Here is a 25,875-nt window from a genome sequence, read left to right on the forward strand (position 1 = left end):
GCAAGCTCTCATGTTTAGATACTTGTGTGCATTGAAGTATATATTTTTGTTATTTGGGAGTTTTTTTTAGATGTTGCATAACCAGAACTCCATCTTGAAGATTTCAACTAGTCTAGCTCATTTCATGGCTTGAAATAACAACATATAAAAGCGTACTTAAATTCCATGAGAAGCAGTGAAAACTTCTTTTTCATTTTTTTTATTGGTAGATAATGTTGGCTTTATTTGTTGGGAATTTTTCTTGTGATTAAAAAATGCTTTCAAGTTCCTTTTCTTTACAAAGTTATTCTTCAGATAGCATCCCGATTTTGCACTCCAACAGCAGCAACATTGGATTGCTTTTCTGTTATTGTTCCTGTTAGGTTTGGGGTTTAGTTGTCAATTGTCATTGTTTTTATGTTCCATGGGCATATAGGGCATTATTATAAGTTGTTTTGTTTTATTGTAATGTCATTAAATATTGTTTTTTATATATATGGCTTGCTTTTCTGTTGTTGTTCCTGTTAGGTTTGGGGTTTAGTTGTCAATTGTCATTGTGTTTATGTTCCATGGGCATATAGGGTATTATTATAAGTTGTTTTGTTTTATTGTAATGTCACTTAATATTGTTTTTTATATATATGGCTTGCTGTCGATAGGGTTATTACTCCCTACTTCAATAGCTCTTTTCTTCGTCTTCTTATTCTGGTTATTGGTCACTGTTGATCTGGTATTACAACATGGTAGTAGAGCAGTATTGGTCAATAACCCAAGGTTGATCTCTTCTCCTAATTAGAGAGTTCCAAGAATTTTGTGGGTAAATGGTACTTGTATAGTACTTTAGTTCTGCCTAGTTTTATTACTGTTTAACTGAATGATTACTCTTTCTTTGACTTTCATCCATAAAGATATCTGAAGTTCTGCAAGAATGACTGTTTTCAGCTGGCTTTGGATTAGGCTAGATTTTTGTTTGACAATTTCCTCACCATACAGAGATATTCTTAGTTCCGACCCCCATTTATTGGATGCTTAGTTATTAATTTGCTTTGGATCTGACAGGCACTTCTGAATTCTGTGCCATTTGGAAAGATGATAGTTCTTGACCTTTTTGCTGATGTCAATCCTGTATGGAAAAATTCCTCGCAATTTTATGGCACTCCTTATGTCTGGTAGTACAGATTTTTCTCTTTATCCACAGTTAAATGCCTTTTACAAGCATTGCATTTTTCGGATATCACTCTTTTCTTTCTGCTTTTTTGCTTTTCTTTCAAGCTATGATTTTAATGTACTCCGAGCATTACCAGAGATAATTGTAATGTATCTCTTTATCATTTTTACATACTACAGGTGTATGTTGCATAACTTTGCTGGAAATATTGAAATGTATGGCATACTGGATGCAATTTCATCTGGTCCAGTTGATGCTCGCCTCAGCCAAAATTCAACCATGGTATGTATCTTGTACAATTTTTGGGGTCTGTATAAGATCCAAGAATATATAATGGTGTTTGTGTAAATTGCACTATCGGTTAAAATTGTAGTTAGCCTGTAATGATCTTTTGTTCCTATCACCAATTGGAGAGCCGGAAATATATCACATATAATATCTTAAGTAGGACTCAGAATGGGCTTACAGCAGCTTCTATATCAATCAGACCATTAGTGTGTATGCCATGCTAAGTGACTCTTAACTTCCCTCTGCAACCCAATTCCATGAAATACTCTATGCATATGTGTGGAAGAAAATTTGTCAAGCGACTTTTCAAGATTTTATTGCCTACTTTTTTTTCCAGTCAAGTTGAAGATTTTCCTATATTAAGTAAATCCTGCTGCAGTGGGAGAGGTGACCATCTTGATATATCCTCCGTTGATGCCTTCAATGACTGCCTTGATGATATAAGTATGAATGATTTGAGATGGTCTGGTTTGAAATTCACTTGCCACAATAGATGTGGTAAATTAAGGATAGCTTGTAAGCTTGATAGAGTTTTGATCAATGAAGCATGGCCTACTCACCTTCCCTTCTACCCATGCTACCTTTGATGCCCCTGACATATGAAGCATGGGGAGGGGGTGTTGGGTTGATGGTGATAGATCCATATATGGGTCTATCATATCTATTGACTTATTTAAATAATAATAATAAAAAACTACTTAAGGGTTAAGTGGGCTCTGGACCTTTTTCTTTTTTTTTTTTAAAGTTTAAAAACTGCTTTGTTTTCCTTAAATAAGGCCATATGGACCTTGCCTTTGACCCTGGCCCAGTTCATATTAAAAGGGGCTATGGGCTTGCCTTTTGTGACCCACATGGTCCAGCCCAGGCCGGAGCTAGGATCCCACTCAGGCCCGGGCCTTGTCTGCCTTGTTTAAGGGGGTGTAGGAGTTGATAAACCCGTAGTAAGGTCTATCAACTTCCTCTGTTGGAATGGTCTCGAAGGTGTGGACCACTTGTTCTTCAATTGCTCCTTCACCTCAAGGTTTTGGGCTCGAGTTCTTGCTCGTTGTTGACCGGTTCATCGTCGGATCCTTCCTTTTCATCGTGAATGGATCTGGGTTGATATGACATTTGTTGGGTCATCTTTTTGCGACCGTGTGTGTAAACTTGCTTTCAGTGCTACTGTTCATCACATCTGGTTTGAGCATAACCTAAGAAGATGGACTTCCAACTCCAGATCCCTTCATCAGATTTGGGATTCCATCTCTTTTGAAATTAAAAGCAGACTGTCAGCTGTCCCTCTTAGATTTGTGGATACCTCTAGAAATAGACACATTGTAACTTCTTGGAACTTCACCCGTTAAGGGTTGTTTTGTTTTACTGAGTTTTTTTGCTCCTTTCTTGTATCCCCTTCTGGGGTCTCTCTTTTGGTAATATATTTTTATTCATCCCCAAAAAAAAAAATTCTAATATTTAATAATGTTTACATGTTGAGCCTCTAAATGAATACCTTTTAAAAACTTAATATTTTAGTTTTTAGTAGGCCCACTGACCCATAGTCCGAGCCTAGGCCTACCTGAAGCTCAGCCCATTCAACCCTGACTTGGCCCAGTGGGTTAACTTAAACCCAAGTTGTGTTTAAGTGACCCACTAGGGACTGTTTGGCTACGGGAATATGAGCAAGAGCCTGTTTAGCTTTCAAGTTGCTCGTATGATTTTGTTTGGCTACTGTGTTGATGGTAAAGAGTTTGTTTATCTTTTAAGTTTCTCACAAGATCCTGTTTGGTTACAGGAGTGCTAGTAAGAGCATATTTAGGTGTTAGGTTACTAGTAAGGGCCTGTTTGGGAGTTGTGACACTGTTTGACTGCATAATTACAGTATTGCTATTATAATCCTAGTTTTGGATTTCTAAGAATTAGAAATCATTTTTTTTTAAATATGAAAATTAAATGTTAATTTCACTTATTCATTATTAAATTGTTTTAAGATTGTATATGATAAAACTATTTTTTTAATTGCATTAATTAATGTTTGGCTATGGTTATGGGAGAAAAATTAAATTCTTTTATGAGCATGTGATGCATGTACGGTAAAAAAAACAAAAGAAGGTTTCTCCCCTTTTCTCTCTTCTGACTTTCTTTTTAAATATTATGTACTTCCCTTGGGCAGCCCAATTGGTAGGTTTGTTTCTCCAAGGTTTTTTTTAACAAGGACGTAGTATTTAATTTTAAATTATGTGATAATAATTATTGGGTGGCAAGACAAAAGCATGGTGGAGGATATTTTGATGTACACTTCAGAAGTGTGATGACTTATACTTAGTGGGAGTTTAACGTTAATTAGTGTTATTTACCATGTAAATAACACTAATTAACAACAAGTAAAACAACAGTTGGAAATAACATGTAAATCCCGAGTGATGGAAAACATTATATTTTAGTCCCTCTACATTAAAATCGGATAATGGATTTTCGAGCATAGAAACTATAACCATCGAAAACCGTAATCCGTCAAAACAGCTAGTATATAGATTTCGACCATTGATTGACCATAAAATATTTCTGAAATATAATTACTTAATAATATTAATATTTAAATGTGTTTGCAAACTATTTACAAAACTGCCACCGAGCTCGGATTTTGTCCAATCATTGTTTGTAAGTTATCTCAGGATATTCCCCCTTAATGGGAAGTGGATTCCATGTTGAGTATCTCCACTCACGGATACATATCATGAATCTGGCCTGCCTATATAGAGCCACTTTAGGCATCAACCATTGGCACACCAAACCGCAAAGTATACTTGCAGTGGAGACAGAACAACTATCAGAGAGCCTTATTGCATAACCAACTGACGGTGATCCATACAGGACTCTCATAATGATCATGTCCAACACGCATACAATATGAATGTTCACATCTATATTCTTGAATTACATTAAAAAAATATACAACGTGACAATCCTATGAATAGTATTCCAGATACTATCCCTAGTTGTGGGCACTTTAAGGTATAACCTTAGAACAACACATCACACATAAAATGATAATGCAAATTAATACGCTTAATTAGGGTTTGATGAATATATATCCAACAGTAGTAAAAACCAAAACCAGTATTGATGTAATCTGGTTTTCAGAAAATTTAAAAATAACACAGGAAAATAGAAAGAGAGGCAGCTTGAGAACAAATACACACTAATTTATTGTTTACTGGTTCACGGACCCAGTTTGGGAGAGATATTTATTTTTATTAATCTGGAAATTATCAATAACTGTCTTCGTAAATATGCCTGGCAGAACTGTTATACTTGGGTAGCTTGAACAAGGAGCTAAAATTAACTTGGAAAACAAGTTGAGAGATTACTTAATAAGCGAGATAGCTTATTCGACAAATTAAAATGTAGCTTAGTTAGAAAGCTACCTCAACCCTTAGACTCACATGTTTGACCTGTCACTTGACTTTTAAATAAAATAACTGGACAGAAATTCCTTTAGAACTCAAATAAAAAACCAAACTCTCTTCATTATTAATTAAGACCAGATACTTTCTTTTAATCACCGTGTTTCTCAGAAACCGCACTTCCTGACTTGCTTTGATGGAGCACTACAGTGACTTCCCAGAATAGGGGGTGCAACTTGAGCAGGTTGGGCCAGGTTTTTGAAAACCCAGGCCCAGCCTGAATCACCTATCCCAGTCCCAGTCTGGCCTGGATTCATGTTAGGCAATCCAAAACTACCCAGCCTGTCTGGGGTCAGCCCATTGCGGCCCAGCCCGAAAATCCCATCCCAGTGTTTAAATGTAAATATAAAATAACGATGAAAGAGGATTCAAACCTTGGACCAAGAGATTACATTTGTCACACTTCACCATCATGGTGCCTGTGTGCTCTCACACACATACACACGCACACATAGAGACACATACATTGGGATGGGCTGGAAATCCCAGCCCAAGCACAAAAAATTTCAGGCGGGCTTGGGTTTTTTGGGCGCAAATTGCACCCTATGTCTTTCTTCCACAATTTCATGTGCTGGTCTGTTCCCTTGCATGAGGCCCCTTGCGAGTTTTGTAAATTGAAACAGAAAGGACTACTGTACTCCAGTCCAATTCTTAATCATTTAGGTTTATCTGGAAATTGTTCATTCCTCCTTAATGTTTCACCATTCACATAGGTGAGTTTTTGGTATACAGTTCACCACAGTTTCAGTTGCATATATACCGTTGCATACAGTTTTTGCCTATATAGTTGCAGAATATACAGTTGCATACAGCATATTTTTGTTCGGATATGGTCTCTCCTTCCCTTGTACTGTTTTGCTTATCTATGGATTTTTTTTTAATTGTTTGTCTATACCATAAACCGTTGCATCTAAATTAGTTTGGAGGAGCTTCTTTCAGAATGTAAAATGCATGTATCCTTTTCTTTATGTTTATCGATTTCTTCCCCAATTTCATCCAATAGTTTTAACTACTTCGAGATCTCATCATTCATGTTCTTCAAATAGGTTGGGGTTGGTATGTGCATGGAAGGAATAGAACAAAATCCAGTTGTTTATGAGCTGATGTCTGAAATGGCATTTCGCAGTGAAAAAGTTGAACTTGAGGTATTGAAACTTCTCCACTGTGAAATATGTTTCACATGCTTGTAGTATTATCTATCTATTTCTATTTCTTCCTTTCCTGTCGAGCTAGAAACTTTATTCCTACCTATTGTGTTTTTAGGATCCACCTTTATACTAAAAAGATGTATTACACAACTTTATATTTGATGAGACACAACAATTTAATTCCACAGTAAGACGATAAAGAAGGATAGCACAAAGATTAGGAACATGAAGTACATATGATAAGGATATCATCAGCCACCCGTACTTTGTCCTTACCCGAACAAGGAAGGTATGAATAGAATAAATCTGAGGAACTAGTCATATGGTCTGAAGCACCTGAATCAAGCAACCAGGAAGAACTAGAACCAGAAGAGACATGGAAAATACCTGACTGAGCAAGATGGGAAGTGGGTGCAGGGTTACGAGCTGATGAAGGAGTCCCAATGATGTAGATCAAAACCTCAAACAGATTTACTGAACAATAAATATTTTCTTATAGTTCAAAAGTAAAATAAACCATCTCATGAATAAAAACCAGAATAGTTCATAACTAAGTTTATGATATGTCATTCTTTATTTTATTATAATTACATGTTAATTCTCTATTTCTTGGGATTAAATGAGAAAGCACTGTTACACCCCCCCCCCCCCCACCCCTCGTCAAAAAAATAAAAAAAAGGGTAGAACCATACCATAGTTATCAAGGCGGGAAGGCGACCATGGTGTTTTAGAGGGTTAAAAAGTCAAGGCGACACTGCCATGGCGGCAAGGCGCCCGCCATGGCGCCCAAAGCGTCCAAGGCGACCAAGGAGTCTGGATGCCATGGCGTCGCCTTGATAACTATGAACCATACATTACCCGACTTTGATGATATTCCATGCTGAACTTTAGTTCTTTTTTTACCAATGAACAAATCTCCCCTGATCCAGGTCAAAGCTCATTCTTAATGTTGTAGAAGACCCACATCTTGTGGAAATTCACATTTTTTCGTATGAGAAATTAGGTCTAAAATAGGTTTTGGTCAAATTTCCTCAAATTTTCCTATTTTGACCCATTTTGAGCCATGTCAACTTTTCCAGTGAAAGTTCGCTTTTTTGCCCAGATTATTTCGTCAATTTTGGTGCAAACATTGTATTATTTGTCATTTCTCCCTTATTTCGATTTTGAGCTTCAGGGAAAGAGAAACATTTTGCAAATCTTCCCAATTTTAAAGGAAATTATAACACGAGTATAATGTTCCACCTGAAATCCCAATCTCGACCTAAGTTTATAACTATTCAAATTCCAAAGGAAATTAGAACATGAGTATAATGTTTCACTTTTAACCCCAATCTCGACCTTGGTTTATAGACACACCATTCTGGAAACCCTATTTTCTAGCCTGTTGCAATTTTTTTTTTTTGGGTAAAAGAAGGATCCTTTTTCTTTTCCTTACCAAAACCTTTCTTTTCAACCTAGAGGATTCCTTTATAGTATTTCTAATAATAATAATTTAAGAAAAAAAACCTCATTGATGTTGATTCTTTGCTTGACAGTTCCATACCACCTTCTGTAAAAAACTTGTATATTATTGAAGTGATATTATGAAATGCTTCACTTTTTTTTTTAACAATTGAGGTTCATTTCGGTGGCTACTGAACCACAAAATTTCATTCAATTTTGACTGAAACATGTGGACATTTTAAAACTTGTCTGTTGCAACTGCTTGGGAAAATTGTGTTGGACCATTCAAAGGGATTTGAGGGACTCTTGGATAAGCTATTATTGTAAATCTTCCTTTTCATGGTTTTGCAGCTTTTATGATCTACTTTTGTGAATATACCTACATGCTGTATGAATATGTAGGTATATCAATATTCAGCTCAAGACAGTATGATTAATCAATGTTACTCATTTGTCATGTTTTTTGATATTGGCTATCAGTTTCAGTGTTATGTATTACTGGGATCTAACTTGGTTCATTGCGCTTTTAGGGGTGGCTGTTATCCTACTCACGTCGACGCTATGGTAAACCAGTTTCTGAAATTGAGGAAGCATGGAGGATTCTTGACCGAACAATATACAATTGCACGGATGGAATTCCTGTAAATTCTTCTACTTATCCATAATGGCTTATGTGAAGTTAATTGTTTAAACGCCTCTCTAAACCCACCCCACCCACCCACCTCCCCAACAAAAAAAAGGTGCTAATATGCATTGAAATCTTTTTTACTAACCTTTACTCTCCTTCCATGGATGCCCACACCCTAACAAAGAGAGCCACTTGCCTGAGAATTCTTACTGTGAATTGAAAAAGAAATAAAAGATGGTCAAGGGTTGTAGATCTTTAAAGCATTCGTAGGACAGAACCAAAAGCCCTTGTAAGTAGAAGCTCCCCCCTTGGAACAAAAGGTGATTAGCACCATCCTCCATTATGGACATGCGTCCATTTTCCAATAAAAAAACCACGGGTCTTTGGATTTGGTTTGGTTCTACCATTTGTACAAAGCTTCAACTTTGGTAGGAGGATCTGTTATAGCTGCTTATCTTAAAAGCTTTAGCTGTTAGGAAGGGCACGCAACAATGTATTGCAACACCTCCCCACACATGCCGGCCCACACATGTCTCTGCACATGATACCAACACGTGGCATCAAGGGTACATGGCGCAGGGGCAGAATAACACACTCCACACCCACCAAAGATTAAACACCCGACCTCCCCACACATGCAGGCCCACACACTTCTTTGCACATGATACCAACACGTGGCATCAAGGGTACATGACGCAGGGGCAGAATAATACACTCCACACCCACCAAAGATTAAACACCCGACCTCCAGACTCCATCATCTGTGAGTTGGGAAAGCATCACTGTGCCTCCTTCCCTTCTCGCTCTGTGGCTCGTAGTTTATCTTTATTTTCTTTGGTTCATTCGGACATTTGGGGTCCTTGTCGTGTCAGGAATAAGAGTGGATTTATGTATTTCCTTGCTTTTGTGGACGATCACTCCTGTCTTACATGGTTGTACCTCTTGAAGGATCGTTCCGAGTTTCTCTTTGTATTCCAAAATTTTTATAATGAAATAAAACCCCAATTTGGAATGTCTATTAAAGCTTTTCAATCTGATAATGCTTTAGAATATGTTCAACATGAGATTTCTGAATTTTGTGTAGCCCATGGTATGATTCATCAAACTAGCTGTTCTTACACCCCACAACAAAATGGGGTGGCCGAACGCAAAAATAGGCATTTACTTGAGGTTGCACGTACTATAATGGTCTATATGCATGTTCCAAAGCATTTATGGTGTGGAGGTGTTCTAACTGCTTGTTATTTGATTAATCGCATGCCTTCTTCCGTCCTTGCCGACAAGTCCCCATTTTCTATTGTTTTTCCTGGTCAACCGGTTTTTCATTTACCACCTCGTGTTTTTGGGTGTGTTTGTTTTGTTCAAAACTTACATGTCACGTTTGACAAACTTTCTCCTAGGGCCACAAAGTGTGTTTTTCTTGGTTATTCTTGTACCCAGAAGGGGTATAAGAGTTATGAACCTGTGTCCCATTGGTATTTTGTTAGTGCGGATGTCACCTTCTTTGAAGACAGTCCTTATTTTCACCCTCTTCCTCGGTCTCTAGCGCTAAGTGGCATGCTGTTCACGTCCTCCTATTCGTCTGTTCCTGCCTTAGTCCCTTTTTCTGATAGTTCTGTTGTTCCGAGTCGACCACTACAGGTCTATCAGCGACAAGGCCGGCTAGTTCCCCAGGATGAGATTTCATAGGCTACGGTTCCACCTGCTCAGTCCGACATTTTGCCTCTCCCTGCTTCTTCCTCGGGTGAAGCTCCACCTCCGTCATTTGATGACTTGCCAATCGCATTGCGTAAAGGTACAAGTTCTTGCATCCAAAAGTCCAATGTTGTGTACTCCATTGATAAATATGTCTCACTTTCCCATTTACCATCATGTATCCACAATTTTGCCTTGTCATTATCCACTACCACTATCCCCAAACATCATACTGAGGCTTTTCGTATTCCTGGTTGGTGCACAACCATGGATGTGAAAATGGATGATCTTTTGTCTCGTAGTACTTGGAGTTTGGTCGATTTGCCCCCTGGTAAGGATCTTGTTAAGTGTCGTTGGGTGTACACTGTCAAATACCTTCCTGATGGATCTGTTGAGCGGCTAAAAGCCCATCTGGTTGCCAAGGGGTATACATAGACTTATGGTGTTGACTATTTCGAGACCTTTTCCCTTGTTGCTCGATTGAACTCTATTCATTTACTTATCTCTCTGGCTGTTAACTTTGATTGGCCGTTATTTTACTTGGATATTAAAAATGCCTTTTTATATGGTGATCTTCATGAGGAGGTTTATATGGAGCAACCTTCGGGTATGTTGCTCAGGGGGAAAATCGGGTGTGTAAATTGCAGAAGGCAATATATGGTCTCAAACAGTCGCCCAGAGCATAGTTTGAGAAGTTCAGTACTACAGTAGTTTCATGTGGGTTCTCACAGCGTTACTTTGATCACTCTGTGTTTATTTGTCGTCGTGATGGCAAATTGGCAAGTTGGTTGTCTTGGTTGTTTATGTTGATGATATTATTGTGTCAGGTGATGATGTGGCAGGTATTGTAGAGATAAAAACTTATTTACAGCAGCATTTTCAGACCAAGGATGTAAGTGACCTTCACTATTTTCTTGGCATTGAGGTTGTGAGAAGAAAGGGGTCAGCTTGTCCCATAGAAAGTATGTTTTAGACCTTTTGTCTGATACTGCTATGCTTCCATAAAAACCAGTGGATATTCTACATGAATATTTTAGTTCGTCAAGTCCTCTTCGAAATGCAACTGGAATCACACAATTCCGAGTTCAGACGGTGAAGTTATAGCAATTCCCGTTTGGTCACCTAAAATGAAGGGCAATTTAGTCAATCCGAATTGTTTTTGGGTTCCCTGAGAAAACCAGTAAGGATTTTGCTGATGTGGCTAATTTTGATTGGTAGTGCTCATCGTCACGGACACGTGGCCGCAAATGGCGCTCAAATCGGAGCTAAAACGAAGAAGTTATGGCCTAGATTCCATTTTGGGTTTTCTGGTTGGTCAAGAGGATAAACGATTCTGATCGTGCGATCTACATCGTTCAAAGTTTTTGAAATTTGAATATACGGTCAGATATAATCCATATCTGTAGACCCTGTGGTCCTTGATTGAGTGTAGCGCCTGTGTAGGGAAGCACCTAAGAAAGATTCTTTTTCGGAGGATCTCATGAGCCCTACCGTTTCAAGATGAAATGGATGACTATCCGATCGCTGAGAAGTATTCCTGCCTTCACCGACAGATCTGACGGCTCGCAGGCTACCATACGAGACAGCCAATAGGAGCGCGAAACGTCGCCTGCCACTGTCAGCCTTTGGCATTGACTCTAGCACATGATGCTGATCTGAAGGACCAAATCTTGAGCAATCTGATGTACGAAAATCATATGGATTTCAACAAGAAGATCTGACGGACCTTGTTAAGTGTGCTGGTGCACTGGCATAGCGTAGAATCAAGCGCCGATATGATGCTTGCACGCGCACTTATACACAGCCCTCTAGATTCCATTTCGAGCTCTACGAATGGCCCACATTCAAAACGTGATATCTCACTCATCCGGTATCGAAATGAGGTGATCTTTTTTTTTATTTTGGGTGATTTTCTGAGAGGAATCCAATGGTGTGCTGAGAGAAGCGAGAAGAGAAGCAGAGGTCGCCGGAATATGGGTTGCAGCCCTAAATAGGTGTTGTATGCATCTATGGTTTGAGTCTCCCTCTCTATCTCATGTGTCCAGCCTTCCTTGATGCCATTGATGGTCTGAAATCGTAGAACCAGAACCTCTCTTCGTGGTTGCAGCCAAGAAAGAAAGGGGAAAAGAGGAAGGAAGAAGAAAGAAGAAGGAGAAAGGAAAAAGAAGGAAGGAAGAAAGAAAGAAAAAAAAGGAGAAGAAAAAGAAAAGAAGTTTGAAGCTCAATCTCGATTCGGTGGAGGAAAGAAAGAAGAAAGGAAAGGGAAAAAGAAAAGAAAAGAAGGAGAAAAGGAAAGGAGAGGAAAGGAAAAGACAGGAAAAGAAAAGAAAGTGGTTTCCCATCGCCAGGAACCACTCCAGAGCATCGTGATTAAGCGCACTTGAAGATTCCAGTTCTCCATCAAATTGGGAGAAGTTGAAGATTCCAGTGAGCCACCAGAGTTGCCAAACTCGATCTACAGATACCAGAATCAGAGACACTGCATGGTTGTGAAAATTTCTATCTCTTGACTTTGTAAATTTTGTATTTCGGTATTCATTGTATATGCTAGCAGTAGGGATGCATGTTGAGACCTATGCCAGATGTGCTTAAAATTGTAGGGCATTCATATAAGCCCAAGTATTTTTATTGAGTTGTCCAGTTGTATCTGGACACAGTGTTGGTTACCAGTGGGTGCTGGGAAACCATTGGGGTAACACCCTTATCTCTATGCTTAGGGATAGAAGCAGGTCAGATGTCCTGAGTCATAGGTATGACTAAAACATCATCTGCCGTGGGTGCGGCCTCTCAGTTTTATCTTTGGGAAAATTAGTGATGAGTAGATGTTGAGGTCAGTGACCATTACAAGTCCGAAATATAATTTACCTTAAATAATAAATTAGGTTGGATGATGTGCTTGATACTCGCGTCTTGCGACAGGAGCTTATGAGGCTTGTCGAAATACACAGGCTGAAATATGCATTTATAGGATTTTATTGACCTATTGGCGATATTCGTGATATTCGCGATATCGTGAGTTCACGTATATCGATATGCGTATCTAGTAATTCCGAAATATATTGTGTATGTGATTATATGTGCCGGTAGTGTGTATGTGATTATATGCCAATGTGTGTGGTTGAGTGTCATATTGTGTGATAGCATCAGCTCTTGGCAGCACTTGGTTTAGCTGCTCTTGGCAGCAGTATCAGTGACTATGGTTGTATGAGACTGAGTCAGGATTGTTATTAGAGTGTGATTGTGTGCCTGTGTGTATTTTGGGAAGACTGTGTGGGTGGTTGTGGTGAGTGTTAAAGATCTCAACAGGTGAATAGAAAGTGAAACTGTTGAGGGAAAAAGATTTTTATAGTCCACTGATTCCCCCCCCCCCTCCTCTCAGTGACCATCACTGTTCAACAGTTTAGTCCTTCAATTTTATTATCCACTTGATCCCTGTTTCTGTTTACCATATCCAAAGGGGTACTGAAATGTTCTGAATATTTACAAAATTGCCGCTGCACCTTTAAATTGAGTTGTTATCACTTTGGTGGGCCCATAGCTCCCCAAATTTAGGGTTTGGAACCTGGAGTTGCATCAATATTAGCATACAGTACTAGAGTCTGTTTGTGCCTATTATTACTTAATGAACAATGAAGCAGTCTGCCACCCTGATGCTTAAAATTTTGTGCAGGTTGCTTCCACTTACACTGAAAAATCCATTTGCATATTTGAAAGTGCTGTCTTTGTTGTATATTAGTAGCATATGAAGGGATTAATGGCTGGAAGATGATGTTATAAGAGATTTTTAAGAATTTCTTGCTGTAGTGATTCTGAGATTCATTCTTTTCTGAAAATCCTTGAAGGACTAAATTCCTTTGTGGTACCCTTCGCGGGTAACTTGGAAGGAACTATATTCTCGCTCAGGTAACAATATATCCAGTTATTTGCTGGAGAAAAATAAAAAGAGAATGGCATCTTCTTGCAACTTGGTTTGAAATCAGAATCCTGATTTATCTGTTGAGATGCTGATGGAAGTTATTGAGAATTCCCATTTCTATTTGTAAATTGTAAAATCACAAAAGAATCTGTTGCAGGTTCATATTAACTTGCAGTTGTGAGCTTTGAATTCAAATTCAATTATATGGAGTTGACAGAATTTTTTATCCTTTGAGTATAATTCTGAACTTTTTTTCCAACTAGAATGCATTTCCAACCTAATGACATGTTGCTTACCGTAATGCTAATTATTTGTCTGTCTCAGATACTAATTATATGGTATATTGCTCATACTTTGTTTATTTGTTGCAGGCTCGTAACAAAGATTACATTGTTGAATTCCCGGACTGGGATCCTTCATTGAGACCTGGTGTGTCCACCTCAAAACAAAGTAGGGTTAACCTTTTATTGAACGAGACTAGAATATTCTCCTCTACAGAAATGATATTTTCTTTGCCTCAGCCACATTTATGGTACTCTACAGAGGAGGTCATTCATGCTTTGCGCCTTTTCCTCGAAGCAGGAAATGATCTTGAAGGAAGCCTCACATATAGGTAAAAGGCCCTACATTTTGAATACATAATGACTTTTTGACTTAAATGCATGTTTTATTTCCATGTTATTTCCAGAAGCACTTGTTGTATGTGATATCAAATGATATTTCTTTTTGCCTTGCTGCCATTGCTCTTTGATGACCATATTCTTTAAACATTGTCTTTTCTAATTAAACATTTTTTTGCTCAACTATCATTATCCCTTGTTATCTTTTGTTGTCTTAATCCATTACAAATCCCTCCAGTAGCTGCTAGATATATAATGACGGCATACTGATTGTAAATTATGACAGATATGACTTGGTGGACTTAACTCGTCAAGTACTATCAAAGTTTGCAAACGAACTTTATTTGAAAGCAGTGATTGCATTTCAGCACAAGGAGGCCAAATCTTTAAGTGTTGCAGCTGAATGGTTCATTCAACTCATCACAGACATCGATACTCTTCTGGCTTCTGATGAGAATTTTCTCTTGGGAAATTGGTTAGAAAGTGCAAAAAGTCTTGCTGTAACTCCAAACGAGTTGATGCAGGTTGGAACAAAGAATTCATTCACTTATTTGACTTCATTTCATAATTTCTTGGAGAATTTTACATTATTTAACTTTTTTTTCTTGTTTCTCAGTATGAATGGAACGCGAGAACGCAAATAACAATGTGGTTTGATAACACTGAAACTAATCAGAGCAAACTTCATGATTATGGTATTATTGATCGTAATTTCTTTCTTGTTTTATTTATGTTTTACATCGATAATAATTTATTCTTCATTGGTTATGGACAGCCAACAGGTTCTGGAGTGGGCTTTTGAAAGGTTATTATCTGCCAAGGGCTTCCACGTACTTCAGTCATTTATTAACAAGTTTAAAAGAAAACAGGGCCTTTGAGTTAGACGAATGGAGAAGAGAATGGATATCTCTTTCAAACAAATGGCAAGCTGGGACAGAGCTTTACCCTGTAAAGGCACAGGGGAATACCCTAACTATTGCTGAAGCATTGTTCAAGAAACACATTGACTGGGATTTCAATTGTTGCTGCAAGAATCAACAAAAGATGTAAAATAGAATTGTGTGTGGATTTATACAGCATAATGATTGTGAACCCTTCATATCTGTGTTCATTGTTAATTGACTCCTAAAAAATACATTTTTGAATCCTTGATAAACAGGAAAGATACAATATTAAGGTCTATTACCTTCAATGGGAGATCATCAAGTGAATAATTGGAAATGCATTTATCTCATCCTGCATTTGTTTTAATTCCGATTGAAGGGTTTGGTTAGCTATCCTTATGCATGTTTTGCCATGGGTTCAAATGTCGCACCCAAGGCATGAGGGTCTTGCCACTGCGAGTTCTGGGGAGGATCATAATGTACGCAGCTTTACCCATGCTTTCACAGAGAGGCTGTTCCAGACTTGAACAATTGACCACTTGGTCACAATGGAGCAACCTGACCATTGCACCAAGGTCTACCCTTGTACCGTGGTCCCAAATGCAGGTAAAATGCCAAAACTAGTAAACTGGATGCATCCATATGCCAGAAAATTGGTTTTCAGTGAAGGTTCTCAGTAATAACCAGAGGGGCTATTTATTTCCAATTCCTGTGTTAGCTTGAGTGGTTGGTTTTTACTTTTTCTTTAGTGGGTTTGGAACCAATCCTCTTATCTCAGAGGTCAACTCCATTATTGAACCAGTTGGCTACTTATATTCTTTTCTTGTTTTTCTCTAGCTAGAACTAGCAGGCTAAAGTTAGTCACCTGAGAAAAACTCAAAGAAATTGGCTCATTCAGCCCATTAATAAGGGTGCCATTGAATTCTTCAACAGTTCAACTCTCCTCTTTGCTTGTTTTAAGGTTCATGATTGCCTCCCCCTCCTCCCCCTGCCCTCCTTTTTTTGAAAGGATTGGTTACCTACAGAATCTCTTCTAAAGAGTATAACATAATTATTATGGCTATCTTATGCTGACTAACCTTCCTTTTAATAGATAATGGCCATTGGCCAAAGACTTGTTTAATCTTCTTCAGTGGCAGCTTTATTGTCTTATTAAAGGGATTAAAACATGCAAAAAATAACTATCTTAATTTTTAATTTTATGTTTCCATGGATAGTATCTTATAAAGCGATCTCCGTACTTGTTAATTTGATGGCAAAGCCCATTATCTAATTGCGTAATGAGTCATGATTCCACTCTGCAGTTCTTCATTACCTGCTTGCACTCAGAGCTTAAATAGCTTTTCATTTCTTTCTTATAATGAGTATGGGCTTCTGAAACTTTTAAGATAAACGCAAGAGACACAGAGAGAGACAGAGAGAGAGAGAGAATCCAATGCTGCAAAAAGTAGTTTTAATGGTGTTTCTTTATTTTCAATGTTGTGAAAGCCAAATAGTTATAAAGGGGTAAGAGATGACTAGATCTTCAAAAAGTTTTTTTTTTTAATTTTTTTTGGGGGAGGGGGGTTAAGAGCTCTTCTAAAAGTTGGATATATAGAAATTAAAATTTTTATAAATAAATTCCCCCACATGATGCACTTTAATTTTTTATTCATTTGTGGTGGAGGATTGGTTAGATCTTACACATACTTCGTGGAATACTCTCACACTCCTAACAATCACATGACTTAGATCTAACAAATATTTTGTCCACATTATCCCTTAACAATATATTAAGTTGTTACCATATATGTTCCCCCTGTGGTGATCTTTGCACCCCAAAAAAAAAAAGGTTATATACCACTTTTTTCTTCTCCATGTATTCTCAATTTCCTATACCGAAAAATTGCTTCAAATAATCAATTCTTTTTCAAACTATTCAAATAAGAGGGACTTTTGAAAAAAAAAAATTTAGAGGGGAAAGCTCCTATACTTGGCAAGCCATAGGGTTGACCAATTAATTGAACATCTGGTCTATTTAGGAAAATCCTTTTGAGCGCATTTGGTACGACTCCAAATAAGTATTTCTAAGTATTTCCCGTGTTTTTTTCTTTTGACTCTGTTTGTTTCGGGTGCACGTAAAATTTTCTTAAGTATAAAATATGATGTAAAAATCTATAGATTGCTCGTGTTATAAAATTGCTGTAACTATTGGTTTCACTTATTTTTTTTAAAAAAAAAAAAAAAAAAAAAAAAAAACTAAGAATGGTTGGAAACCTAAGAAACTTGGAAACGAAGTATAAGGAGACTGAGTCAAAAGTTTGCCTGTGCAGGCTTCCAAACCTTGGAAACCCTTGTGACCTCCAACGTCCATACATCAAATGCGGCGAGAACCTCTTTGTAACAGTGAGGAGATGTATGTATAATGATCGAATTTGTTAGAAAATTGTTAGCCTCTTTTCTAGAAAACAAATGGTCCCATGTAAAATTTTACTGGATGGAAAATTTTCAAATAACAAAACAAACATTAGAAAATATAATTTTACGGTAAAATTTGTTTTATTAACTATTTTACGGTCTTCGGGAAGAAAACATTAGATTTTTTTTTTCCCCACTGGGAAGGTAGCCCAAAAGGGCAGCCACGGGTGGCATCCCGGACTCAAGGAAAGGCAGCTAATGGTGAAGGGGCAAAGGGGAATAACAAAATGTCAAGCATCCGGGGAGAGTCAAACAAGTGACATCTCCCTTGGACTGAGGCCAGTGCTGCGTGCTACTTCAACACGGATAAGACTATGCATCAAGTTAAGGACAGGAGCTGAAGCCTTTTTCTGTTTTCCTCATTGCTACTGTGTGGTTGGTATGAGGTTTATGTTTTTGTATGAAAAATTGAAAACAAACAATATTAAAAGTTGTTGTTATTGAAGTGCCAGAAGTGTTTATATTAAAGTACCTTCCAAACGTGTTTTTGTTTCTTTTCCTACTCAGAAACACCTGTGCCGTATCATCAAACGTGTTTCACTGTATGTTTGAGAATATACTGTACTTGTAGAACAAATTACAGATTTCAGAAATCAACCCTCTTTAAGTTTTCTGTGATTCTATTTAAGTAAGAGTATACTAATTTTGCGAAATTTGCAGGAAAACAGGTGGAGTATTTGGAACTCCAGCATAGATATGGTGGAGGGTTTAGGTTTAGTAGTTGATCAGGGGATGATTTTGAGTCATGGCATTGTGGGTCCAGTGTTAGAGGAGTTCACCTTTGCTGCAAACTCGGTTCCTTTCAGTAGCTGTCATGCCTCGACCATTGTTGAGGTAATGGAGACGTTACTTTTAATGTTTTACTCCGAAGAGATGTTGATGATGTTTGCTGGTCTGTTAGGTTGCGAAAGATCATTTTCTGGTTGCCTACTTTGGTGGTTCTCGAGAGAGAGCACCTGATGTAAAAATTTGGTTGCAGACTTACAAGGTAAGAGATATAATTACTGTCCACATTTAGATATCCTTTTTTTTTGGAGTGGGGGGTTGGGGTTCTTTCTTTATTCTTCTTTTAATTGATCTTTCAGTTTGATTGTTGTTCAAACTGATACAAGGGGAAAGTTATTGTCTAGGATGGCTCATGGCTTCCTCCTATTGTGGTTGATGAACAACCTAATGTGCCAATGTGGAATCCAGTACTATTCAAGCTTCAATCAAATGAATTGCTACTGTTCTATAAGATTGGTCTGGAGGTTGAGAAGTGAGTTTTCAACCGTTCACTGTGTTCTTCGACTACTTTTTCTTATTGGGATTCTGTATTCTCATATAAAAAATCCCTAATTATTAATTAATTTTTAATTAGTGAATCCAGAGAATATTCTTTGAAAATTTTCACTTTTACTATCCATAATGATCTGTTATGTAACTGGTCTTGGAATTGCTATGTTGTAAAACAAGATAGAGGCTTTGTGCTATATTAAATTTGTGCGGAATTAAGAATTTCTTCTAGGATGAAATGTTGAAAAATGTAAACATTTGTCTTGGTTATTAAAATGATATTTTAGTAAATGTGATTCTTCTTGTATGATAAAAGTGTCAGGATTTTAAATAAATCATGGAAGAAGAGTGGATTACACAGCCATGAATCCCTCTGTATTATATTGTCACGAATCTCAAAATTCACAGTCACTGGGTTGGAATTTCTCCAGTCAGATGATGGTCTTCTTTTCTATCTTCCTTATACTTCAACATTCTTAAGCTATGTTTTCCATTTTCAACTTAGATGAAAAGAATAATTTAGCCTTTTTTGCCTGATGAATAACAGAATACTTATATTATGTACAATGGAAAGTCAAATGACCATCATGGTTTATCATCTTTGTATACAAAAATTATTTAAGACACAATGTGGCCAGGCCCAGTATACATTTTGCACCATGTGTAACTCCCTTAACTACTCAGCTGCCGGGGTGTTTCATGATTTTGGGTTCCCTGCGGGGAGGTGTTCATCAAGGTTGCTGCATGCTTCCTACCCTTGATGAGTCAATCTCCACAACCCATCTTCAATTGTGGACATCCGCTGCTAATAGCTAATAATAACCATCGAGTCTTTCAATTATAACTGAATTCAAACCCAACAGGGAGATAAACTGCATACCAAGTTCTGATGTCTTCAACTCTATATCTTTTTTATCGGCTATTTGAACCAACACAATATAGCAAAAGATTTTTCCTTGGTTTATATTGGATTGCTCCCCAAATCTGTGCTGTTAGAATATTACTTAGTCAATTTATCACACAACATTAAGTTTCCAAGGAGAAATCTCCCCCACCCCTGCCCCCTCTCCTTAGTCCCTTTCTTTTTAAAAAAAAAATAATTTTAATTTTTCTGGGTTTGTTAAGGAGGATGAATAGCCTACTCTAGTTTTATTAGTTAAGAAAACAGTGCATAAACCAAATGTATGTTTTGATTGTTTCAAACTTCCAATAGCTTGCTTCTTTAGTTCTGTTGTCTTCTAGTCCTATGTTGATTTTTGACGACTTTATGTGGCTTAATATTGATTTTTGATTCCTTAATACTTCATGTTGATTTTTTATGTCTTGTTTTTTTGGTAAACGATTTTTGATGACTTGATGTTGCTTAATATTGATTTTTTATGACTTGATGTGGCTTAATGTTGATTTTTGATGATATAAGGTACATACTGTAGCATACTAGATAATGTTAGAAAAGAGGGAAAATAAAAAATAACACTTGGGCGCCTAGGCGAGCGCCTTGTTGCCTAAGCGCATATTTGAGTTATCTAGTACTTGGGTGGGCCCATAGTGAACCCAAATAGGGTTTCTGAACCTTGGGGTTGCAATCACTCTGACTTGAAATTCCTAAAATTAAGTTGTTGCTCATTTGACATCAGTAGAAGCTTGCTGCTACATTTTCCAGCAGTGCAATTATGCCTCTTCTTTTGTATCTATTATCCTTTCCCATAGGCTTAAATAAGATTCTGTTGGCCCTAAAAGGGCGGTGTCTCCTCACGACTCTAGGACTGACTGCCCGTAAGGGTGTCTACCTCATACAGCTACCGTACTGAATACCGATCGGTATAGGCATCTCATACCGATACCATACCAAATCTATTCGGTATTGTTCGGTACAGTTATTTGGTACGGTATGGTGCATTTTCACCGTTTTGTCGATACCAAATACCGTAGCAGTACAGGTATCTCATACTGATACCATACCGAATTTATTCGGTACAGTTCAATATGGTATAAACGGTAAGGTATCAATATCGGTATACGGTATGTGGCATTCGTTGACACCCTTAACTGCCCGCCCTGCATAAGGAAATAAAGTCGCACCCTTACTACCATCAATTGGTTTTAGTGTAGTGGCAAGCGCTTGATCTGAAAGACCTATAGATTCTCTTCAGGATGCAATAGAATATGGAAATTTCAAAGCTAAATAATGAGGTTCCTTAACAAACATATAAGGGAAATAAAACTCAACTTCATGCCCCTATTTTTGATAAGTGAGAAATGCTTGTCAATTTAGTCTCCCATTTCCATGGGCTTACTAGTTTGCACCTGGCTTATTTTGCTCAATATTTTGTGAACTAATATGCTGGCTCTCTTGCTTTGCTGGAAAAACTTGGTTAATGCTTGCCAAAATTTGGTTGCTATGCAAGCCCTAAAAGTTGCACATAGTGGAAGACTTTTATTCTAGAGTTGTGAAATATAATACGGAACAAAACATTATATACACTGGTGGCAGAACAAGTACTACAAAAGTTTTGAAAATTTAAGACTTAATTATTACAAAGCATGTTCACTAATTTTTCTACAATAAACATCTACTCTTCTCAAACTCTCCTCTCAAGACCTGTTCCTTAGGTTGGTGCACCATGTACATTCACAACCCAAGGACTCTGGGGCAGTACAGACCTCTCCTTTGAACTCATCGTTTGAAAATAGTATACACAACAGGAGTGAGCTAATAGCACATTTTAGCACATTTTACTGTTAAGTTAGGTCTCAGCCAACCACTTGTTTTGATACTGTGCTGATGTTTGTTGCTGTGATAATGAAACTTGAGCTGAAGCTCATAAAGAACTCATTTGTATATATACCAATCTGCATTTTCATTTATCATGGTTACTGGTATCAAATTAATTTTCAGATGGAGTGGATGCATGAAGCGGTCATTGGATGGAGGTGTCACTTGGATGGAAAGAGAACAACTTCCACCTGGAATAATAGGACCAAGCAAGAATAAGGTAGAACATGAATTCATTCTCTATTCCATTACCTGTGATAAATTATGGAACCTAAATCCAGATATAAGTTGTTCATTCAATCAATGTTTAATATTTCTTTCTCAGCCTATATTGTTGGAGGATGGACGCTTGCTCTGTGGATCTTCTGTGGAAAGTTGGAACTCTAGGGGTGCATGGATAGAGGTACTGGACTAAACAAAACACACTCTCATGCACTCACATTTACCAATGCAGGGAATTATGTTTCCTTGATGATAATGAAAAGGAAAATAAGAAACAATGTGTATGGACATTTGAGCTCACATGTCATGCAACTCACACTGTGTAGGTCACAGCAGATGCAGGACAATCATGGATGAAGTTTGGACCAATATCTATAAAGAATGAATCTTATAGTGTGAGCCAACCGGTTCCCTACATGACTGCAAATGGGACATTACGTCTTCTACTACGATCAGTTCAAGGAACAGATAGAGTTTGTATGTCAGAATCCTATGATGATGGTATGACCTGGAGTTATGCAAAGCCTACTGGACTCCCAAACCCAAATTCAGGTTGACAACACTGGTTGTTGCTTTCTGCCATCAAATAATTAAGCTTATGATATTATCTTTTGCCTGAGCTTTTTTTACTGGCTTGTGCTTTGATATCTATTAACTAGGAATTGATGGGGTTAAATTGAATGATGGCCGTCTATTACTTGCATACAACACCACAGCAAGAGGTGTTCTCAAAGTAGCCATCTCGTCAGACGATGGTGACTCCTGGAATGAGGTGGTTACATTAGAGGATAATTTGGGAATGGAATTCTCTTATCCTGCTGTAATCCAAGCCAGTGATGGATTTGTTCATATCACCTACACATATAAGAGAACACAGATTAAGGTAGCCTGTTTGGTTTTAAATTGTTAAAACTTCAATGTTATCATCATTTTTATTTTTCAATCATTTCATGACCTGTTCTCTACCAATAAGGTCGAACCACTTTCACTCCTTTTTGCAGCATGTTGTTCTCAACCCCAACTAATTTGTAACATCCTTGCTGCTGGAGCTTTCAGAGGTAATAAAGGAGGGGGGGGGGTTACTGTATCATGGAGATTGTAGCTAATCATTTACTAATTTCATACAATTTTTTTTAAAATAGTATATACACTTACGGAGAAAAGTTCTCTGTGGGGAAGTGTGCACCCTATGCCCAGACACAGAGGGGGGGGGGGGAGGGGGAATGACTGCCCTGCTCCCCATGAATGGCAGTATTGACAGCCCTATTGATGCTTCTGCGCTCTCCCTTTGCGCAGGGGCCATGCTCCCCCACAGAACTCTTGCCCTAAACTTATAGTTAGAACCCTTTTTTTTTGTGGATAGGAAGGCCCCAAGGAGAGATGAATTCATGACTACTTAATTGTGAAGTGCTGGTCCTTGCCAACTGAGCCACCCCATTGGGTACCCACCCTCTCCCTCCCTTCCTCTTTTCCCATAGGAATTATTTTATGAGTCATTGCATCTTACTAAATCCTGAGTTCTTTTTTCCCTTTGTTTTGGCTTCAATAGCTAGTCACAGTGCATATGTAGCAAAGCTGAAGTCAGAATGGAATCAGATCCCAGTTCTTGAACGATTGCCTGCAAACTTTACCATTGAGGCACAGTAGCATCTACTAGGAGTCAACTCTATTGATATAACTGAATTGTGATTGAAGTTATTGTTCCCATAACATTTACTAGTATTGTAGGATTATGCAGAGATCATCATGGTCGTTTCATCTGTTGCTTCACCAAAGGAGTTGGTCACTCATATGCTGGAGTTTCTGAAGCTCTTGCAGTAAAACAAGCTCTTATGATATCGAGGATTTCTAAAACTTTATATTGAGAGTAATAATCTGATGGTCATTAACTTAATCACTGCTTCAGATCTATTCCATGTAGAATTTCTAATATTATTATGGATTGTCTGTCCTTATGTAATCGTTTTGACCAGGTGGTTTTTAATCACATTCAGGAAAGGTAATTTTGTTGTAGATTCTCTTGCTTCGGCTTGGACTGCAAATCAAGTTTCTGTAACTTGGGATCTCTACCCTCTGGGATTTCTCTCCTATTCTTTTTGGAGGCGTGTGGGACATCGTTCCCTCTCGCTATTTAATTAAAGTTCCTCTTTTTGTTTTAAGTCCAGAATTAAGATTTGATTCGACCCGAATGGCAGTTGGGGTTTCTAAACTGCTGTAAAAGGATAACAAACTACACCAAATTGTTCTTTACATGAACGTTCCATTTGCTTAATTGACTAACAAAGGATATTCTATCATTTTCAAGTAACAACCGACACGAGAAAGCAACAAGAAATAAGTTTCTTATAATTTACCATTAGAATTTACATTCAAAACAGTATTATTAGCTTCAGCTTCGCAAAAGACATGATTGATAATGACATAATATGTAAGAACCAAATAATCAATTAACTTCTGCCTTGTAATTCAGGAGACTAAATTTAGAGATCGGTTGCTAATTCAAGTATATCTTAAATTTAGAGATCTTCCATCATCTTTTGCTTCAAGATCTGCTGAAGTGAGCCTTAAATTGGATGGAGCTTTGGATGTAACTTCTGATGTTGTAAAAACATCTCAGGAAACCACTAAGACTGATGATGAATATGATCAATTAGCTTTTGTTGTTTCAAAAATACACCACTCAAGTGCATTCCAGGAACCTTGTTCCTTTCCCTTCACCACAGCAGGGGGAACGTCGATCAATTGAGAGAGAGAGAGAGAGATAGAGAGGTAACAAGGAAGGAAGAAGGAAGAGAGAGAAGTACCTTCTCATTAATTGTACACTACATACGATGGCAAGAGATTGTTTCCTGGTCGCGTAGCCCCTGCATCAGTCGGGTGGATGAGAGCCCATGCAGGGGCATCATCATGAATGAAATTTCTGATTTCATAGGGGTTTAGGCAATAATTTTGCACTCATGTGTTTAGGTACAGTGAACACGTGACCAGGAAGTTTTTTTTTTTCCCCTTTTCTTTTTCCTTTTTCTACATGTATGATTCACATATGATTAAATGATGATATATGTTTTTTTTTTGGCTTCCATACACTCTTAATCATAGAATGAAAAGTTTTTTATGAAAGAAAAAAAGACACATCATTTTACCGAATGAAAAGTTTTTTATGAAAGAAAAAAGGCATCAATTTACCAAAAAAAATAGAGAACATGTACGGGTAGGCGATCCAGATTCAAGGATAAGAATGCCAAAGGGGCGGTTTAAACAGGTGTCTGGCAGGACATAGGCAAGCGTATCCTTTCGGTCTGGGTTTAGAAACCCCAAGACCCCAGCCCCTCTCCTCAATTGTGAACATTACATGATTGCTTGATGCGAAGCTCTTCATAACCCCCTTCCCCCCAAAATCACTTCCCTTGTTTTCTTTCTTTAGAAAATAAACTATCAATGTAATGACATCTAACACGCTTAGAGAGAGAAAGGAGTTTCAACGGGTATTGATTCGTATACAAGGACCCAGTTCATTAAATAAGAAGAGAGAAAAGAAAGCCCACGAGGAGACCTATACCTTGTGGTTGTGTGCCTCCCTTTTTCCCCAAAACAGTTAAAGACTAATGTTGATTCGTATACAAGGACCTAGGTCATTAAATAAGAAGAGAGAAAAGAAAGCCCATGAGGAGACCTATACCTTGTGGTCCGTTTTGGATAAAAATCCTCTACAACACCGGCGGGACGGTAGTGCACATCCGACGGTACAGCAGAGGCCATGTGTGCCATGTGTGCCACCTGGCCTCTGTTGTGCCGTCGGATGTGCACTACCACCCCGCTGATATTGTAAAGGATCCTGATCCGTTTTCGTTCACGTGCCCATGGTAAAGAGAGAATCTCAACCATGGGATCTGATCCTCTAATTTGACCGAGGAAAGGTGTTTCGGAATTTCG

The 25,875-nt window shown here is 37.9% G+C and overlaps 2 protein-coding genes and 1 long non-coding RNA gene across 6 annotated transcripts in view; 2 read left to right on the plus strand and 1 right to left on the minus strand.

The window, feature by feature from the left end:
- The window catches only part of LOC122641958 (alpha-N-acetylglucosaminidase-like), a 107,515-nt gene that overhangs the window by 80,670 nt on the left and 970 nt on the right, over positions 1 to 25,875 (plus strand). Inside the window, exons 12-19 of one of the 2 annotated variants that reach the window (XM_043835312.1) lie at positions 1,039 to 1,148; positions 1,327 to 1,429; positions 5,925 to 6,023; positions 8,000 to 8,110; positions 14,080 to 14,321; positions 14,615 to 14,852; positions 14,945 to 15,023; positions 15,104 to 15,467. In XM_043835312.1, the coding sequence (XP_043691247.1) occupies positions 1,039 to 1,148; positions 1,327 to 1,429; positions 5,925 to 6,023; positions 8,000 to 8,110; positions 14,080 to 14,321; positions 14,615 to 14,852; positions 14,945 to 15,023; positions 15,104 to 15,378 (1,257 nt within the window). In that variant the 3' untranslated portion in view covers positions 15,379 to 15,467. Of the gene's footprint in view, positions 1 to 1,038; positions 1,149 to 1,326; positions 1,430 to 5,924; positions 6,024 to 7,999; positions 8,111 to 14,079; positions 14,322 to 14,614; positions 14,853 to 14,944; positions 15,024 to 15,103; positions 15,468 to 25,875 lie in introns of those variants that run through there. The other variant, XM_043835313.1, reaches the window with a different exon arrangement.
- Positions 5,877 to 24,204, minus strand: LOC122641961. The gene is made up of 3 exons (XR_006329990.1): positions 24,127 to 24,204; positions 8,163 to 8,164; positions 5,877 to 5,890 (listed from the first exon to the last, which is right to left on the minus strand). It is a non-coding gene; the product is annotated as an uncharacterized LOC122641961 (long non-coding RNA).
- Positions 18,325 to 25,875, plus strand: part of LOC122641960 — a 29,348-nt gene continuing 21,797 nt past the window's right edge. Inside the window, exons 1-9 of one of the 3 annotated variants that reach the window (XR_006329988.1) lie at positions 18,325 to 18,503; positions 18,571 to 18,657; positions 18,800 to 18,927; positions 21,844 to 21,940; positions 22,046 to 22,123; positions 22,269 to 22,494; positions 22,602 to 22,825; positions 22,944 to 23,000; positions 23,496 to 23,661. Coding sequence is in view for 1 of the 3 variants with exons in the window: in XM_043835316.1 (XP_043691251.1) it covers positions 18,366 to 18,503; positions 18,571 to 18,657; positions 18,800 to 18,927; positions 21,844 to 21,940; positions 22,046 to 22,123; positions 22,269 to 22,494; positions 22,602 to 22,825; positions 22,944 to 22,967 (1,002 nt within the window). In the remaining 2 variants the exon portion in view is untranslated. Of the gene's footprint in view, positions 18,504 to 18,570; positions 18,658 to 18,799; positions 18,928 to 21,843; positions 21,941 to 22,045; positions 22,124 to 22,268; positions 22,495 to 22,601; positions 22,826 to 22,943; positions 23,005 to 23,495; positions 23,662 to 25,875 lie in introns of those variants that run through there. The other 2 variants (XR_006329989.1, XM_043835316.1) reach the window with 2 other exon arrangements.

Source organism: Telopea speciosissima, chromosome 10 (assembly GCF_018873765.1).
Source record: "Telopea speciosissima isolate NSW1024214 ecotype Mountain lineage chromosome 10, Tspe_v1, whole genome shotgun sequence".
NCBI lineage: Eukaryota > Viridiplantae > Streptophyta > Magnoliopsida > Proteales > Proteaceae > Telopea > Telopea speciosissima.